This window comes from Ranitomeya variabilis, chromosome 2 (assembly GCF_051348905.1).
Source record: "Ranitomeya variabilis isolate aRanVar5 chromosome 2, aRanVar5.hap1, whole genome shotgun sequence".
Taxonomy (NCBI): Eukaryota; Metazoa; Chordata; class Amphibia; order Anura; family Dendrobatidae; genus Ranitomeya; species Ranitomeya variabilis.
The window spans coordinates 570,895,513-570,912,743 of NC_135233.1; the positions used below are offsets into that span (position 1 = coordinate 570,895,513).

General features: G+C 44.1%; 1 protein-coding gene across 2 annotated transcripts in view; it reads right to left on the minus strand.

Annotated features, from left to right (window-relative positions):
• Window positions 1-17,231, minus strand: part of RPGRIP1L (RPGRIP1 like) — a 155,342-nt gene that overhangs the window by 131,016 nt on the left and 7,095 nt on the right. For both annotated transcript variants that reach the window (XM_077288243.1, XM_077288244.1), the window contains exons 4-6: window positions 14,577-14,875; window positions 11,273-11,378; window positions 5,440-5,583 (exon numbers count right to left, since the gene is read on the minus strand). In XM_077288243.1, the coding sequence (XP_077144358.1) occupies window positions 5,440-5,583; window positions 11,273-11,378; window positions 14,577-14,875 (549 nt within the window). The remainder of the gene's footprint in view (window positions 1-5,439; window positions 5,584-11,272; window positions 11,379-14,576; window positions 14,876-17,231) is intronic.

The following is a 17,231-nucleotide window of genomic DNA, read 5'->3' on the forward strand; positions in this document are numbered from 1 at the left end:
ATGAAACTAGAGATTTTTTTTTGGTTTAATGTGCGCTGGATTTCCAGCTCTGTCCTCTGCCAGCACACCTTAATACATTAGCTCATAGCATGACAAACCTAAAAAGGAAAAGGCCAAAGTCGGGCAAATCTGCCAAGAAGCCGAAAATGTGATGTCAAGTCCAGATCAGCGCTCCAATTAAATGACAGAAAACTTAAATATTGTGGCTCACTTTGGGGAGGTTCATTCACCAAGCCGTAGGTCAGGATGAGCAGCACGGAAGGGAGGCGATGGTGCAACGGAGAATAGCAGAACTGGGAGGCTGAACGGCAACTGAGAGGTGGAAAATAAGAGCTGAAAAGGCTGGATGGCAGCTTGAGCGTGGAATGGCAGAGCTGGGTATGCAGGATGGTATCTTAGCTATGGAAAGGTAGAGCTGGATGTGCAGGCAGGCACCTTGGAAAAGCAGAGTGAACTATGTAGACAGATACCTTGGAATAGCAGAGCAAAGTATGCAGACAGGCGCCTTGGAACAGCAAAGTGAACTGTGCAGACAGGAGCCTTGGAACAGCAGAGCAAAGTGTGCAGACAGGCGAATTGTAACAGCAGAGTGAAGTATGCAGATAGGCGCATTGGAACAGCAGAGCGAAGTGTGCAGACAGGCGCATTGTAACAGCAGAGTGAAGTGTGCAGACAGGCGCATTGTAACAGCAGAGTGAAGTATGCAGATAGGCGCACTGGAACAGCAGAGTGAAGTATGCAGATAGGCACATTGTAACAGCAGAGCGAAGTATGTAGATAGGCGCATTAGAACAGCAGAGTGAAGTATGCAGATAGGCGCACTGGAACAGGAGAGTGAAGTATGCAGATAGGCGCATTGTAACAGCAGAGTGACGTATGCAGATAGACGCATTGTAACAGCAGAGCGAAGTATGCAGATAGGCGCATTGTAACAGCAGAGTATAGTATGCAGATAGGCGCATTGGAACAGCAGAGCGAAGTGTGCAGACAGGCGCATTGGAACAGCAGAGTGAAGTATGCAGATAGGCGCACTGCAACAGCAGAATGAAGTATGCAGATAGGCACATTGTAACAGCAGAGCGAAGTATGCAGATAGGCACATTGTAACAGCAGAGTGAAGTATGCAGATAGGCGCATTGGAACAGCAGAGTGAAGTATGCAGATAGGCGCATTGGAACAGCAGAGTGAAGTATGCAGATAGGCGCATTGGAACAGCAGAGTGAAGTATGCAGATAGGCGCATTGGAACAGCAGAGTGAAGTATGCAGACAGGCACCTTGGAACAGCAGAGTGAAGTGTGCAGACAGGCGCATTGGAACAGCAGAGCGAAGTATGCAGATAGGCGCATTGTAAGAGCAGATTGAAGTATGCAGATAGGCGCATTGGAACAGCAGAGTGAAGTATGCAGATAGGCGCACTGGAACAGCAGAGTAAAGTATGCAGACAGGCACCTTGGAACAGCAGAGTGAAGTGTGCAGACAGGCGCCTTGGAGCAGCAGAGTGAAGTGTGCAGACAGGCGCATTGGAACAGCTGAGGGAAGTATGCAGACAGGCGCATTGTAACAGCAGATATAAGTATGCAGACAGGAGCATTGGAACAGCAGAGTGAAGTATGCAGATAGGACCATTGGAACAGCAGAGTAAAGTATGCAGATAGGACCATTGGAACAGCAGAGTGAAGTATGCAGATAGGCACCTTGGAACAGCAGAGCAAAGTATGCAGATAGGTGATTTGGAACAGCAGAGTGAAGTATGCAGACAGGCACCTTGGAACAGCAGAGTGAAGTGTGCAGACAGGCGCATTGGAACAGCAGAGCGAAGTATGCAGATAGGCGCATTGTAAGAGCAGATTGAAGTATGCAGATAGGCGCATTGGAACAGCAGAGTGAAGTATGCAGATAGGCGCACTGGAACAGCAGAGTAAAGTATGCAGACAGGCACCTTGGAACAGCAGAGTGAAGTGTGCAGACAGGCGCCTTGGAGCAGCAGAGTGAAGTGTGCAGACAGGCGCATTGGAACAGCTGAGGGAAGTATGCAGACAGGCGCATTGTAACAGCAGATATAAGTATGCAGACAGGAGCATTGGAACAGCAGAGTGAAGTATGCAGATAGGACCATTGGAACAGCAGAGTAAAGTATGCAGATAGGACCATTGGAACAGCAGAGTGAAGTATGCAGATAGGACCATTGGAACAGCAGAGTAGAGAATGCAGACAGATGCTTTGGAACATCAGAGCAAACTATGCAGACAGGCGCATTGGAATAGGAGAGCAGAGTATATGGACTGGCACCTCAGAACAGCAAAGCCGAGCATGTGTAAAGGCACCTTACACACATTTCTTAATCCTGATGTGGCTGGTGTACTAACTTTTATAAACCACGTTAGATTGGCTGTATAATTCTCAAATTAAAATGAGATTTAAAAAAAAAAAATCCTCCGGGGGAGCCGAGCCATGCGGGACGACCGGGGGAGCGGTACCATGCAGGACGACCGGGGGAGCCGAGCCATGCGGGAACACCGGGGGAGCCGAGTCATGCGGGACAACCGGGGGAGCCGAGCCATGCGGGACGACCGGGGGAGCCGAGCCATGCGGGACGACCGAGGTAGCCGAGCCATGCGGGACGACCATGGGAGCCAAGCCATGCGGGGGGGATAGGGGGAGCCAAGCCATGCGGGGGGACAGGGGGTGCCGAGCCATGCAGGACCGGGGGAGCCAAGCCATGCGGCCACTAACTGCACCTGCGCAAGTGACACTGCCGCAGTGCCTTATGGGATTCGGGGACAGCGGCCGGAAGTCCCATCTAGCAATTATTATATTAGATGGATCCTGTGTTATTAGTACATAGAAGTATTACATCACATTGTAATCCAGTCTGTGATGATAGTGAGATGACTGCAAAGAAGTGATCACACCAGAACAGGAAGTGTCAGCTTAGAGCCTCATGGATAGGGTGAAAATTGCAAGATTTTAGTAATATGGAAAATAAAAAAAATCACCAAAAATTCTTATAAATACTTTTAACATGGTATTACCATCTCCAATATCTTATCCCAATATGTAGTAGGTGTAATAATAATAATATTAGCGAATATCTACAATAAAAAATGTAGTGTAGTTCTTCTGATTCACTATGTCACTCACCCCATGTGCAGGGCATTGCAGTAGCTTAGGTATCCATGGATACGACCAGTAACAGCAAACTGTCACCATATGAGTGGTCGAAACCATGGATACCTAAGCTACTGCAATGCCCTGCACATGGGGTAATCAACATGGTGAATCGGAAGAACTATTCTACATTTTATAATTGGAGGAATTTGCTAATATTATTACATACTGGGATAAGAGCTTAGAGACGGGAATACCTATTTAATTTAAACAATAACCAATTCTCTGATGGCACGTTCTTTTCAATTCTTGTAAACTCCATTATCTATGGAGACCCTGGGTCTCACTGCGATCACAGTGCAGGACAGTTTTCTTTACTAGATTAAACAGTGCCTGGTGTAAAGACTATGGGAGTAGCATCTACACAGACAATGAGGAAGAAACGGATGCTGTTACAGGTAGATGCTGACGGTATAGCAGAGCCCGCATCTGCAGGGTATGGTGAGGATGTAGCCCTTAATCCCGAGCAATACACCTACACTCAGCATGTGAAGTATATATACAGTACAGACCAAAAGTTTGGACACACCTTCTCATTTAAAGATTTTTCTGTATTTTCATGACTATGAAAATTGTAAATTCACACTGAAGGCATCAAAGCTATGAATTAACACATGTGGAATTATATACTTAACAAAAAAGTGTGAAACAACTGAAATTATGTCTTATATTCTAGGTTCTTCAAAGTAGCCACCTTGACTGCTTTGCACACTCTTGGCATTCTCTTGAAGAACTTCAAGAGGTAGTCACCGGGAATGGTTTTCACTTTACAGGTGTGCCCTATCAGGTTTAATAAGTGGGATTTCTTGCCTTATAAATGGGGTTGGGACCATCACTTGTGTTGTGCAGAAGTCTGGTGGATACACAGCTGATAGTCCTACTGAATAGACTGTTAGAATTATGTTATGTTATATTATAGTGTTATGGCAAGAAAAAAGCAGCTAAGTAAAGAAAAACGAGTGGCCAAAATTACTTTAAGAAATGAAGGTCAGTCAGTCCGAAAAATTGGGAAATCTTTGAAAGTGTCCCCAAGTGCAGTGGCAAAAACCATCAAGCGCTACAAAGAAACTGGCTCACATGAGGACCGCCCGAGGAAAGGAAGACCAAGAGTCACCTCTGCTTCTGAGGATAAGTTTATCCGAGTCACCAGCCTCAGAAATCGCAGGTTAACAGAAGCTCAGACTAGAGACCAGGTCAATGCCACACAGAGTTCTAGCAGCAGACACATCTGTACAACAACTGTTAAGAGGAGACCTTGTGCAGCAGGCCTTCATGGTAAAATAGCTTCTAGGAAACCACTGCTAAGGACAGGCAACAAGCAGAAGAGACTAGTTTGGGCTAAAGAACACAAGGAATGGACATTATACCAGTGGAAATCTGTGCTTTGGTCTGATGAGTCCAAATTTGAGATCTTTGGTTCCAACCACCGTGTCTTTGAGCGATGCAGAAAAGGTGAACAGATGGACTCTACATGCCTGGTTCCCACCGTGAAGTATGGAGGAGGAGGTGTGATGGTGTGGGGGTGCTTTGCTGGTGACATTGTTGGGGATTTATTCAAAATTGAAGGCATACTGAACCAGCATGGCTACCACAGCATCTTGCAGCGGCATGCTATTCCATCCGGTTTGCGTTTGGTTGGACCATCATTTATTTTTCAACAGGACAATGACACCAAACACACCTCCAGGCTGTGTAAGGGCTATTTGACCAAGAAGGAGAGTGATGGGGTGCTACGCCAGATGACCTGGCCTCCAGAGTCACCAGACCTGAACCCAATCGAGATGGTTTGGGGTGAGCTGGACCGCAGAGTGAAGGCAAAAGGGCCAGCAAGTGCTAAGCATCTCTGAGAACTCCTTCAAGATTGTTGGAAGACCATTCCCGGTGACTACCTCTTGAAGCTCATCAAGAGAATGCCAAGAGTGTGCAAAGCAGTCATCAAAGCACAAGGTGGCTACTTTGAAGAACCTAGAATATAAGACATAATTTCAGTTGTTTCACACTTTTTTGTTAAGTATATAACTCCACATGTGTTAATTCATAGTTTTGATGCCTTCAGTGTGAATGTACAATTTTCATAGTCATGAAAATACAGGAAAATCTTTAAATGAGGTGTGTCCAAACTTTTGGTCTGTACTATATATATATATATATATATATATATATATATATATATATATATATATATATATATATATATATATATATATATATATATATATATATATATATAGATAGATAGATAGAGAGATAAATATAAATCTGTTCCCCACCTCTGATCGCCCACTTGCTGCTCTCTGAGTTGCAGGAAGGTTTCTTCATATTCTTGCTCTTTCCTGTGCAATTCGTCCCTGAGAGTCTCCGCTGCGCGCTCCAGCTCCTCTATCCGGCTCCGCTGTGACTCCACCATATTCTCCCTGTAATAGAAAGGTTCAAACTTCGGCATTTAACGTATCATGAATGTAAAATAATAAGAAAAAAAGGTAGGAATCTGCAATATATAAGCAGCGTAGATAACGCTAACCTCGAGGTGTAAATTTAGGAGAGACGCTGTACAGTTAAAAGGGATTGTCCTACACTGAACAATTGGTTGATACTCGCATCCCACAGCAGTGCTGTTTCAGCAATGTCAGCGATGCTGTCCGTGGTGGGTCACATGACATTGCTGTGTCATGGGACCACTGCAGCCAATCAGCAGACAGTAATCAGCAGCAGCTTTTTACTATTCTGTCAGAAAGAACTTGCGGGCAGACAAACAGGAAAGGCTAAAGCCGATCAGCTCTGGGGAGACGAAATAGTAAAGTCTATAGTTGATCAGCTCAGGGCAGATGAAATAGTAAAGGCTACAGTCGATCAGCTCAGGGCAAATGAAATAGTAAAGTCTATAGCCGATCAGCTCAGGGCAAATGAAATAGTAAAGTCTATAGCCGATCAGCTCAGGGCAAATGAAATAGTAAAGTCTATAGTCGATCAGCTCAGGGCAGATGAAATAGTAAAGGCTGAGCCGATCAGCTCAGGTCAGATGAAATAGTAAAGGCTGCAGCCGCTCAACTCAGGGCAGATGAAATAGTAAAGGCTGCAGCCGCTCAGCTCTCGGCAGATAAAATAGTAAAGGCTGCAGCCGATCAGCTCAGGGCAGATGAAATAGTAAAGGCTGCAGCCGCTCAGCTCTCGGCAGATAAAATAGTAAAGGCTGCAGCCGATCAGCTCAGGGCAGATGAAATAGTAAAGTCTATAGCCGATCAGCTCTCGGCAGATGAAATTGTAAAGTCTATAGCCGATCAGCTCTCGGCAGATGAAATAGTAAAGGCTATAGCCGATCAGCTCAGGGCAGATGAAATAGTAAAGGCTGCAGCCGATTAGCTCTCAGCAGATGAAATAGTGCAGTCTATAGCCAATCAGCTCTCGGCAGATGAAATAGTGCAGTCTATAGCCAATCAGCTCTCGGCAGATGAAATAGTGCATTCTATAGCCGATCAGCTCAGGGCAGATGAAATAGTAAAGGCTGCAGCCGATCAAGCTCAGGGCAGATGAAATAATAAAAGCTGCAGCCGATCAGCTCAGGGCAGATGAAACAGTAAAGGCTGCAGCTGATCAGCTCAGGGCAGATAAAATAGTAAAGGCTATAGCCGATCAGCTCATGGCAGATGAAATAGTAAAGTCTATAGCCGATCAGCTCAGGGCAGATAAAATAGTAAAGGCTGCAGCCGATCAGCTCTCGGCAGATAAAATAGTAAAGGCTGCAGCCAATCAGCTCTCGGCAGATGAAATAGCAAAGGTTGCAGCCGATCAGCTCTCGGCAGATGAAATAGTGCAGTCTATAGCCGATCAGCTCAAGGCAAATGAAATAGTAAAGGCTGCAGCCGATCAGCTCTCAGCAGATAAAATAGTAAAGGCTGCAGCCGATCAGCTCAGGGCAGATGAAATAGTAAAGGCTACAGTCGATCAGCTCAGGGCAAATGAAATATTAAAGTCTATAGCCGATCAGCTCAGGGCAGATGAAATAGTAAAGGCTATAGCCGATCAGCTCAGGGCAGATGAAATAGTAAAGGCTGCAGCCGATCAGCTCAGGGCAGATGAAATAGTAAAGTCTATAGTCGATCACCTCAGGGCAGATGAAATAGTAAAGGCTGTCACAAGATGGAGGTCCGGAGCTAACTGCATATATGTAAGAAAAATGTATATATACCGTATATACTCGAGTATAAGCCGAGAGCTTCAGCCCATTTTTTTAGGCTGAATGTGCCCCCCACGGCTTATACTCGAGTCATTGTTGGCGGGGGAAGGGGGGTCGTTGGGGGAGTGGCAGCTGTCACATACTCACCTGCTCCTGGCACGGTCCCTGCATCTCCGATGGTCTTCGGGCACTGGCAGCTCTTCCTCTGTTCACGTGGTACCGCTTATTAAAGTAATGAATATGGACTCCACTCCCATAGGGGTGGAGCTGCATATTCATTACTTTAATGAGCGGTACCAGTGACCGCTGAACAGAGGAAGAAGCAGCCGGCGCCCGGAGACCATCTGTCAGTGTGAAGCAGGGACCACGCTGGGAGCAGGTGAATATAACGGGGAGGGTGAGCATTTCATATTAACCTGTCCCCGTTCCACCACCGGGCGCCGCTCCGTCTTCCGTGTCCTCTGCCTGCGACTGTTCAGGTCAGAGGGTGCGATGAAGTGTTAGTGTGCTCGCCGCCCTCTGCCTGAACAGTCAGTGCGGAGAGACGGGACGCTGAAGAGCAGCGGGCAGCGACGAGAGGTATGACATTTTTTATTTTTTTTTATTGCAGCGGCAGATATACAGGATGGATAATCATATCAGCATAAACTGCATCTTATGGGGCCATAATCAACTTTAATGCGGCATTACATGGGGCAAATGTTTCTATGGAGCATCTTATGGGGCCATTATTAACCTTTGTGCAGCATTACATGGGGCATATTTTTGTATGGAGCATCTTATGGGGCCCATCTTGAACTTTATGGAGCATTATATGGGGCTCCTGATTCAATATGGATATTCAAAAACACTTAACCTACTGATGTCTCAATTAATTTTATTTTTATTGGTACCTATTTGTATTTTTGAAATTTACCAGTAGCTGCTGCATTTCCCACCCTAGGCTTATACTCGAGTCATTAAGTTTTCGCAGTTTTTTGTGGCAAAATTAGGGGTCTCGGCTTTTACTTGAGTCGGCTTATACTCAAGTATATACGGTAGATATAAAGAGATCCAGAAAACACTGGTTATGGTTATTGGAAAGTGAACTGTAAAATGAAAGTCTGTGAAAACAAATAAACCAGTGCAGGGAATCTGAAGGTGGAAAATTAATGACCGGGCCAAATTGTACAATTCTGACCACTGTCACTTTATGAGGTTATAACTCTGGAACGGATCCTGGTGATTCTGAGATTGTTTTCCTGTGACATATTGTACTTCATCATAGTGGTAACATTTCTTTGATATGACTTGCGTTTATTTATGGAAAAACAGAAATTTGGCAAAACTGTTGACAATTTTGCAAATTTCAAACTTTTAATTTTTATGCCCTTCAATCACAGAGATATCACACAAAATAGTTAATAAATAACATTTCCCACATGTCTACTTTACATCAGCACAATGTAAATGTAATTTTTTCGTTAAGACGTCATAAGGGTTAAAGTTGACCAGCGATTTCTCATTTTTCCAACAAAATCTTTTTTGTAGGGACCACCTCACATTTGAAGTGATTTTGAGTGGGGTCTATATGATAGAAGATACCCAAAAGTGACACCATTCTAAAAACTGCAGCCCTCAAGGTGCTCAAAACTACACTCAAGAAGTTTATTAACCCTTCAGGTGCTTCACAGAACTGAAGCAATGTGGAAGGAAAAAATGAACATTTAACTTTATTCCAAAAAATTTACTTTAGACCCAAACTTTTTTTTATTTTCACAAGAGTAACGGGAGAAAATGGACTACAAAATTTGCTATGCAATTTCTCTTGAGCATGCCGATAACTCATATATAGGGGAAAACTACTGTTTAGGCGCACAGCAGGGCTCGGAAGGAAAGGAGCGCCGTTTGACGTTTTGAATGTAAAATTGGCTGGAATCGAGATATGTCACGTTTGGAGAGCCCCTAATGTGCCTAAACAGTGGAAACCCCCCACAAGTGACCCCATTTTGGAAACTCAATCCCTCAATGATTTTTTTCCGGGAAGATAACACGGAGGAATGAGGGACAGATCATGAAGGCCCGGGATGGTGAAGGTACCAGGTGGGCTCGGGAGACCCCATTTCTCTCTTCTCTGATATGTTAGATCATATCAGAGGAGAGAGAAATTAATTGTAAATTGGACTTGTGAATGACAGTGATCACGTGACAGGGGACCGTAAAAAACAGCCCTGATCAAGTTCTCCTGGGTCTCAGCTATCCCCTGTTGGAATCTCTGGTCGAAGGTACAATCTGGACAGAGACTGTACCTGCGACCAGAGATTCCGAGGTAGGTTGGGAGAACTACGCTCTCCAACCCAAGAGACAGAACAACTCTCCTGAACCTGAGTAAATGGTGTCATATGTAAGCACAGGCTTAAGATTACCATGAAAAAGAATAAGGATAAACACCACAAGGAAACATTATAAGGTAGAATGAGGATGAAAAGGTGGATGAGAGACCCCAAAGAGACTACCAGCCTGTGGCACAGAGAGAGAATGGATCTTAGCGAAGGGGAGAGAGATGAAATGTCCATCCTACCTAAAACCATCATGTGAAGGCAGGATATTCCACAGTGAAGGGAGGAGAGAAGTTTAGGGAAAGACAAAAAAAAACACTCAACCCACACAGGAGCTGGAGGTCATCCTCAGGAAATCATTGTTCTGGGATGGAGATCTAGAATGGTTAAACTCCCTGGATGTGCCCTGTTCCACCCTGCCTCAAGCTGAGAAGGTCCTGGAGGTGGAGGGTCTTACGACCCTGATAGATGACAGGTAGTGCCAAGTGAAGAAAACTCAAGAACACATGGATGGCTGTGAACACCTTTGGAACTGAGGAAACAGAGCAGTGGGTGGAAAGCCATTGTGCAATTTCTCTTGGGCAGTAAGGCCTTGCAAAGAAATACTGAGGCTAGCAGTCAGTTGAGGACAGGACTAGAAGGTCCTATTGATTGGCAGCAGCAGTCAGGCCATGGTGCAGCTAGATGGTAAAAAAAAATGGACAAAGCAGTAGCGAAAATGAACACAAGTGATTACAGTGTGCTCACTGTAAAGAGAACAGTGGAAAGCAGTAGCAATAATGAGCAAAGTGATTACAGTGCGCTCATTGTATAGTGAACAGTACAAAGCAGTAGTGAAAATCGGCCAAATAATTACAGTGCGCTCATTGTATAGTGAACAGTGGAAAGCAGTAGCAATAATGAGCCAAGTAATTACAGTGCGCTTATTGTATAGTGAACAGTACAAAGCAGTACTGAAAATCGGCCAAATAATTACAATGCACTCATTGTATAGTGAACAGTGCACAGCAATAGCAAAAATGATCACAAGTGATTAACAGTGCGCTCATTGTATAGAGAACAGTACAAAGCAGTAGCGAAAATGAGCACAAGTGATTACAGTGCGCTCATTGCATAGTGAACAGTGCCTGTAACCGCTCCATACACCATCCTGATGACGGAAAGTGAGCGGCTATGGGAAGGATGTACCTTCATGTTCTCCCTGTAGCCTCTGCTCTATTAAGCCGGCTACACAAAATTTAAAGAAGACCTGTCATGAGGTGATAAATCGCCAGTTTTTGCTCTTATTTTATTCCTGCTGTTCCCTTGAGTAATCCTTTTTTTTTTTTAAATCCGCCACATGCTTCTAGAGATATGGGCTTTTTGATTTAGTGCTCATTTTATGGTCTTTACTTAGGGGGAGTGGCTCACAGGATAATATTGTTACCTAAAGACACGCCCCAGAGAACCCTTTGAGCCATGCCCACTTGTAAAGAAGAGCAGAATCTGGCCACTTCTGACCTGGATTAATCACTATTTACCTGCAGTTTAACCTGATATCTGCAGGTAAATAATGTTTCTGGAGGTGACAGTTTCCCTTTAAATAACATAATGTATATAAAAGGGACATACAGATTTCTTATCTCTGCTCTGGCTTCTTCAAGCAAGCTGTGTCCGTATCTTGGAAGCGGTGCTTGGGTAGCTCTAGGGGTAACTTCTGAATTCTGTAGACGCATTCCTAAACAAAGAAGAGACAAGAAACGTTACTATTCACAACATGCGTCTGTAATGGTATACTGACAGTTCGCTCCCTACAGGGAAGGTGCCAGCTGAGTTATACAGCCACCACCTGAACATACCAGCAGCAATCCCAGCTGGCTCAGATTGCTGCTGTTTAACTACTTAAATGCTGCTCTAACAAGGTCATATTGAAGGGGCTGAGGTTACGGCCATCTATGAAGCCCTGTCAGAGGCTGGGCTTTAAGAAGGATCATTATTTTTAAATATACTACAGTACTAAAATATTGCAGTATATAGGGCAAGTCACAATTAGAGTACCGAAAAGTCTAAAAAATAAGCAAAAGGATTTTTTTTAAATATAAAAAACATTTCTCACTCGGAAAAAAAAGGAATTAAAATATAAGCATAACTGGTATTGTCAAAAGGGAACCAAATGGGTGACAAAGGAACCCTCTCCCCCTAATTGCCTACATTCTCCTGCCATAAGCAAGACGCCGATGGATTACCTTAGCAGCCGGGGGCATGTTGAAGGCACACGTCACTGTCATCTTGGTAGGCCTGTAACTAGTGTCCCTTTTATCTAGTGCTAATTTTTATGCTCCTCTTTATAAAAGGGGGATTCTCACAGGGTAATAATGTAGAGCAGTCTAAAGACATGCCCCATAGGATCCTGTTAGCAAAGCTCCCTTGAAAAAGGATAAAAAATGTAGCACTAAATATAAAGGCCCTTATCTCAAGAACCATATGGCAGATAGAAAAACAAAAAAAAACAAAGTACTATGGGGAGCAGCGGGAATAAAATAAAAGCAAAAACTGGCAACTTCTGACTTGGAGACATGTTCTCTTTAACTTCATAATCCTTTAAAAGACATCTATCAGTAGGATCTACCCTCCTAAGCCGTCTATATGGTCATGCAGATCATAGAAAGTTGAATGAAGTGATACCTTGAGGTGAAGAATATTGGATATATAATTTCATGTTAATCATTTGTATCCCATTTGGCAGAGGATTATAAAACCCCCTTCAGTGTGCAGCTGTATGAGAACACCTAGCTCAGCAGGTGGTCAATCCTCAAAAGGCCGCAAGTGACAGATCTCACACTTTGAGCCAGCTAAGCTCAGGACAAAAGGATGGCTTGCAACACGGAGTCATGTGGTGTAACTGCTTTATTCAGCCAGCTAGACTTTCATAAGGAGAATATGGACTTATTTTATGTCCTAGACACACACTAGTTACATTTTCGAGAACCAGCCAAACGCCTTCTGGGATCTCGATCCATTCTAGCACCCCAGGGTGGGGAGCTAAGTAGAATGGCTAGTAGGAGCCAGGTAGCAAATCTGTGTTTGGTCTCAACGTGTAGCAGGGGCCTGGCTGGATCAGATTTCACCAAAACCTGCACCCAAGGACCGTCTATTAAGGAATTATGACCCATCTTAGGTTTTGAATTTTTTAGCTACCAGAGGCAAAGGGGAGGGGATTTAGGTCCAGCCCAGGGGGCAGGAGGGGAGTGATCCCAAGGGATTGGGGAGTGACCCCAAGGGGTTAAATCCCTGTGTAAAGCATGGCCTATTGCTTTTTCTCTGGGGAGGTTGCGAGGGCATATCGTGTGGGGAGAAGTCAAGGAAAAAAGGGACTGACCACAAGCCTACCATGTGGCAGCCCCTCCCCCGCAAGCCAGGCCTTTCATCTGACTGGCAACTGACTCTTATATTGTGCATACTTTGTCTTACTACTATTATATTTTTGTATCTGACCATCGTACACGTATAACTAATCTGTATAATAACTAATCTGTATATAGTGTTTAGTCTAGTGTGCCCTTAAGGCGAATAAATATATAATTTAACCTTGGGCTGTTCTTTAATTTCGATTCATGAATCCACAAGTCCATGATCTCGGCTTAACTTTCCATGCTACCGGGGCTGTTTTTTGGCCCAATATAATCCTGTTAATAGACCAGGCTCATATCTAACAAGGAACTGGTGAAGTCCTACAGGACTGGCAGCGCTCTGTTTCACTGGTGCTAGTGACAGAGGCCTCTCAGCCTGTCAGGTTTGTGAACAAGTTTGGTGCCATGTCAGTGACTGCGTGGGCCATATTTTCTCACTCTCCGTGCCTCCCTGAGTCCATGTGGACAGGGGGTGCCAAGCTGACCTTACGTGTCCCCAGTGGGTGCGGATTGTCACGTTGGTGCAAGTGAGGAAAGCGTACAACATGATCCCTCAGACGTAATAGTGACGTCAGGCGGAATGGCGAGGTGCGAATTCTACACATGTAGTGGCATTCTGCGTGATCTCTCCGGTGCTATCCTTCACACTTGATATCAGCGCCATCTGATTTACACCAGAGAAATCCACATTTTCTTATATGCAAATAAACTGCTAAGATCTATGAGCCAGACATAGATCTCCCCGAGAATCTGCCTCCGGAGCTTATTGTAAATGAAAGGGGACATTAAGACGGTGAGACTTGTAATGACTGACACTTTGCTCTCATAATCGTACACAGCTCTGTAGTAAGATCAGAATGAACATAGTCCAGAGGAAGCAAAGTCTGTCTCATTACAAACACATTCGCAGCTGGCAGCTCTGCTGCAGCTATGCCTGATCACAACCTACACAGTACAGCAGAGTTGAACTTTGTCTCATTACAAACACAACAAACATATTTGCAGCTGTCCTCTCACAATGCTTCAGCTTTGATCTTGCAGGCCGCCAGTGAGGGGAGAGAGGCAGTAAAGCAGATATGACAGCTCTGTTAGAGGACAACCGCAAATGTGTTTGTAATGAGACAAAGTTTACTTCTGTTGTACTGTGCTAGTTCTGACCTCACTGCAGAGCTGTGTGTGATTATAAGAGCCAAGTGTTAGGCATTACTTGATTCACACTAGCAATGTCCCCTTTTATATAAGCTCTGGAGATAGATTCTCGGTGAGATCTATGTTCAACCCATAGATCTTAACAGCTTATTTGCATGTAAGAAAAACATAGATTCTCTGAAATAAGACATCAGATCGCAGGTACCAAGGTATCATTTTATTCAGCTTCCTATGTAGATGGCTTAGGAGGGTTGATACTACTGACAGAATCCCTAAAATCATTTTGATAGTAAACATCAACACTTTTGTTTGGTACTAAACGTTTTATTTTCAGCACTTTAGGGGTCGGTTCACTGTTACTGTATAACAGTTCATACCTTTGCGAACATGTTCTTGCATGAGGACATTCTCGCTGACCTTCTTCAGGCCGGAGTTTATACGGGACTGGATGTAATTATACGGTGTGTGTCGATGTCCTTGGGTCTGGAGTTGCTGTTTCGTGGCTATAAGGCGGTTCTGTAAGCCCTCATTCTGCTTCTCCAGCTCCCGGACATTTTCCTGCAGCTGCTCAATCATCTCTTCCAGCTCTACGTCCTTTCCAGATCTTCTCAAGACTCCCGGCCCTTGCTCTGCTTTCTTTTTGTCTTGCAGAAGTCGTACAAGCTTTGTTGCCATCCTGGGAAAAACAAGAAGAAATTTCTGAAACCGTGCATAGACATGCAGAACCTGTAAAATACCGCACTCATATTCGGCTTCAAGCCTTTGCAAAGATATCAGAGACCAGGTTTTGACACCTGATCTGAAAGCAGCATAATAGAGTCAGAGACCTTGATTCCAGTGATGTATCACTTACTGGGCTGCTTGTTGTAGTTTTGATAAAATCCCTGTTTTCTCAGCATGAGATTATCACTAGAGGACTAGTAAACCTGCTGCCATGTAGTCCTTCATATTTATGAGCTCAGTATACCCCCACCCTTTGGCAGCTTTCTGCCTATGCACAGTGTACACAGAAAGCTGCCAATCAGTGCGGTTATACAGAGCTCAGCATTCAGAGAACTGCTACATCTGCAGAAGAGAAAACTGGGATTTTATCAAAACTGCAGAAACCAGTACAGTAAGTGACACATCGCTGGAATTAGGGTCTCTGCCTCTACATCATGCTGCTCTCAGATGGGGTAGGAAAAACCTGGTGACAGATTACCTTTCTGAGTCACTTTTTATGCAGATCAGTTCTCCTCCAGATAGAAGAAACCCTTCAAAAATATGAAAATGAACCCTATCCTAAAAAGAAACAAAATATCGGACACAGAAATAAACCTTAAATGCTCACTGACATTTAAAAATAATCTGCTTTTTAGATATTATAGACACTAGTAAAAGTATAAAAATCTATAATTATGAAAAATGTTTTTTGAGTGAAAATCTAGGTTTTAGCCAATAGCTGTCTTCCTTCACCTGCCTGTTATCAAGACTGATCCACCTATTGTTACAGACAAGCAGAGATGATTATGGGAATGAGGTCCGCTCGTAGACAAATGTGGCTACTCCCCGCTCTAACACAGCACAGCGCACAGTTGGGGAAAAGCTGGACTTTTATCTTATTTATGGTCAATTACATGCTCCTTGTTAATAGGTGACTATCAAAGCAATTCTATCCTCCTCTCTCCAGACTTGTATACAAAATCTTTAGTTTCCCTTCTCAGAGTTATTTAATGTGCCTCCTTATTTCTTCTGGCAAATTTGTGGTGTAACTCTCCTGTGAATTGTGCCTGTGCCATCCTTTAGATCAAGGGAGGGGAACCTCAGGCCTGTGTTTGGCCCTTGATGACCTTTAATCCGGCCCCTGGGTAGATTCCTGGGGACCACAGAGCTTGGGCTGGCAGCTGTATTTCATCGGCCACGGCTCATTAATCTCTACTTGCTCTGTGAGCACAGTATGGAACGCCAAGACGCATGCAATGAGATTATGTCCTGACATCAGTGCCAGTGTCAGGGCGCACTTAGGGGGCGGAGTCAGAGCGCAATTTGTCCAGCCCCCGAATAATCGTACATATATTCAAATAGCCCCTAGCAAGAAAACGATTCCCCACCCCTGCTTTACATGAACAGAGATGGTTGGATGTGAGTAGGGGACATCATCCAAATCAATCACAGGGATATGGCCTGTATCATTAACGAATCACTCCTCCTCCTCTTAATACATTGCAGTCATCATATAGCACTGTGCACTTACAATTGCTCATTTTGCCTTTCTACCCAGCTAATTCTTCTCTATGTAGAAACAGAAAGTCTCTATACCCAGCATGAGTCATCTCCCTTTTCCCCTCCTGACCCAGTTGCTCCCTCCTCCCCCTGCCAGGGACTTTTACAGTGACATGACTCACCCAGGGAAAATTGACCTCCTGTTTCTACTTACAGCTTAAAAAGATTCAGATAGTCAGTTTATAATCTTGTGATGTCATAGACCTAATAGAAAAGAGAAGAATTAACTGAGCAGAAAGGCAAAATGAGCAATTGTAAGTACACAATGGTGTATAGTATGATGATTGTAATATAATAAAATGATAACAATTAAGCTGGCAGAAAGGTCTGCGCCTGCCCACCAGGCCGATCTTTGATGTTTTACAAACAGTGTTGACATGCACTATAAAAAGTAATTTTCTCACAGTATGTGGGGCTGCAGTGGTGATAGGAGGGAACATTTAACAAGCTGTTTAGAGGGCTAACAAAGGACTGGCAGCAGATTAATGCGAGAATACCTAATGATAGGTTCCCTTTCAACAAGACCTGTCACCAAGTCAAAAGTGTTGAGTTTTGCTCTTATTTTATTCCCACTGCTCCCCGGAGTATTCCAGTTTTTTACTATTTCTATAAATCGCTGTATGGCTCCAGACATATGGGTCTTTCATGCTACTTTTTATAGTCTTTACAATAAGATGTGGCTCACAGCCAGGGTAATAATGAAGAGCAGTCCAAAAACGCGCCCTTGAGGATCCCGTGAGCCATGCCCCTTTGATACAAACCATAAATAT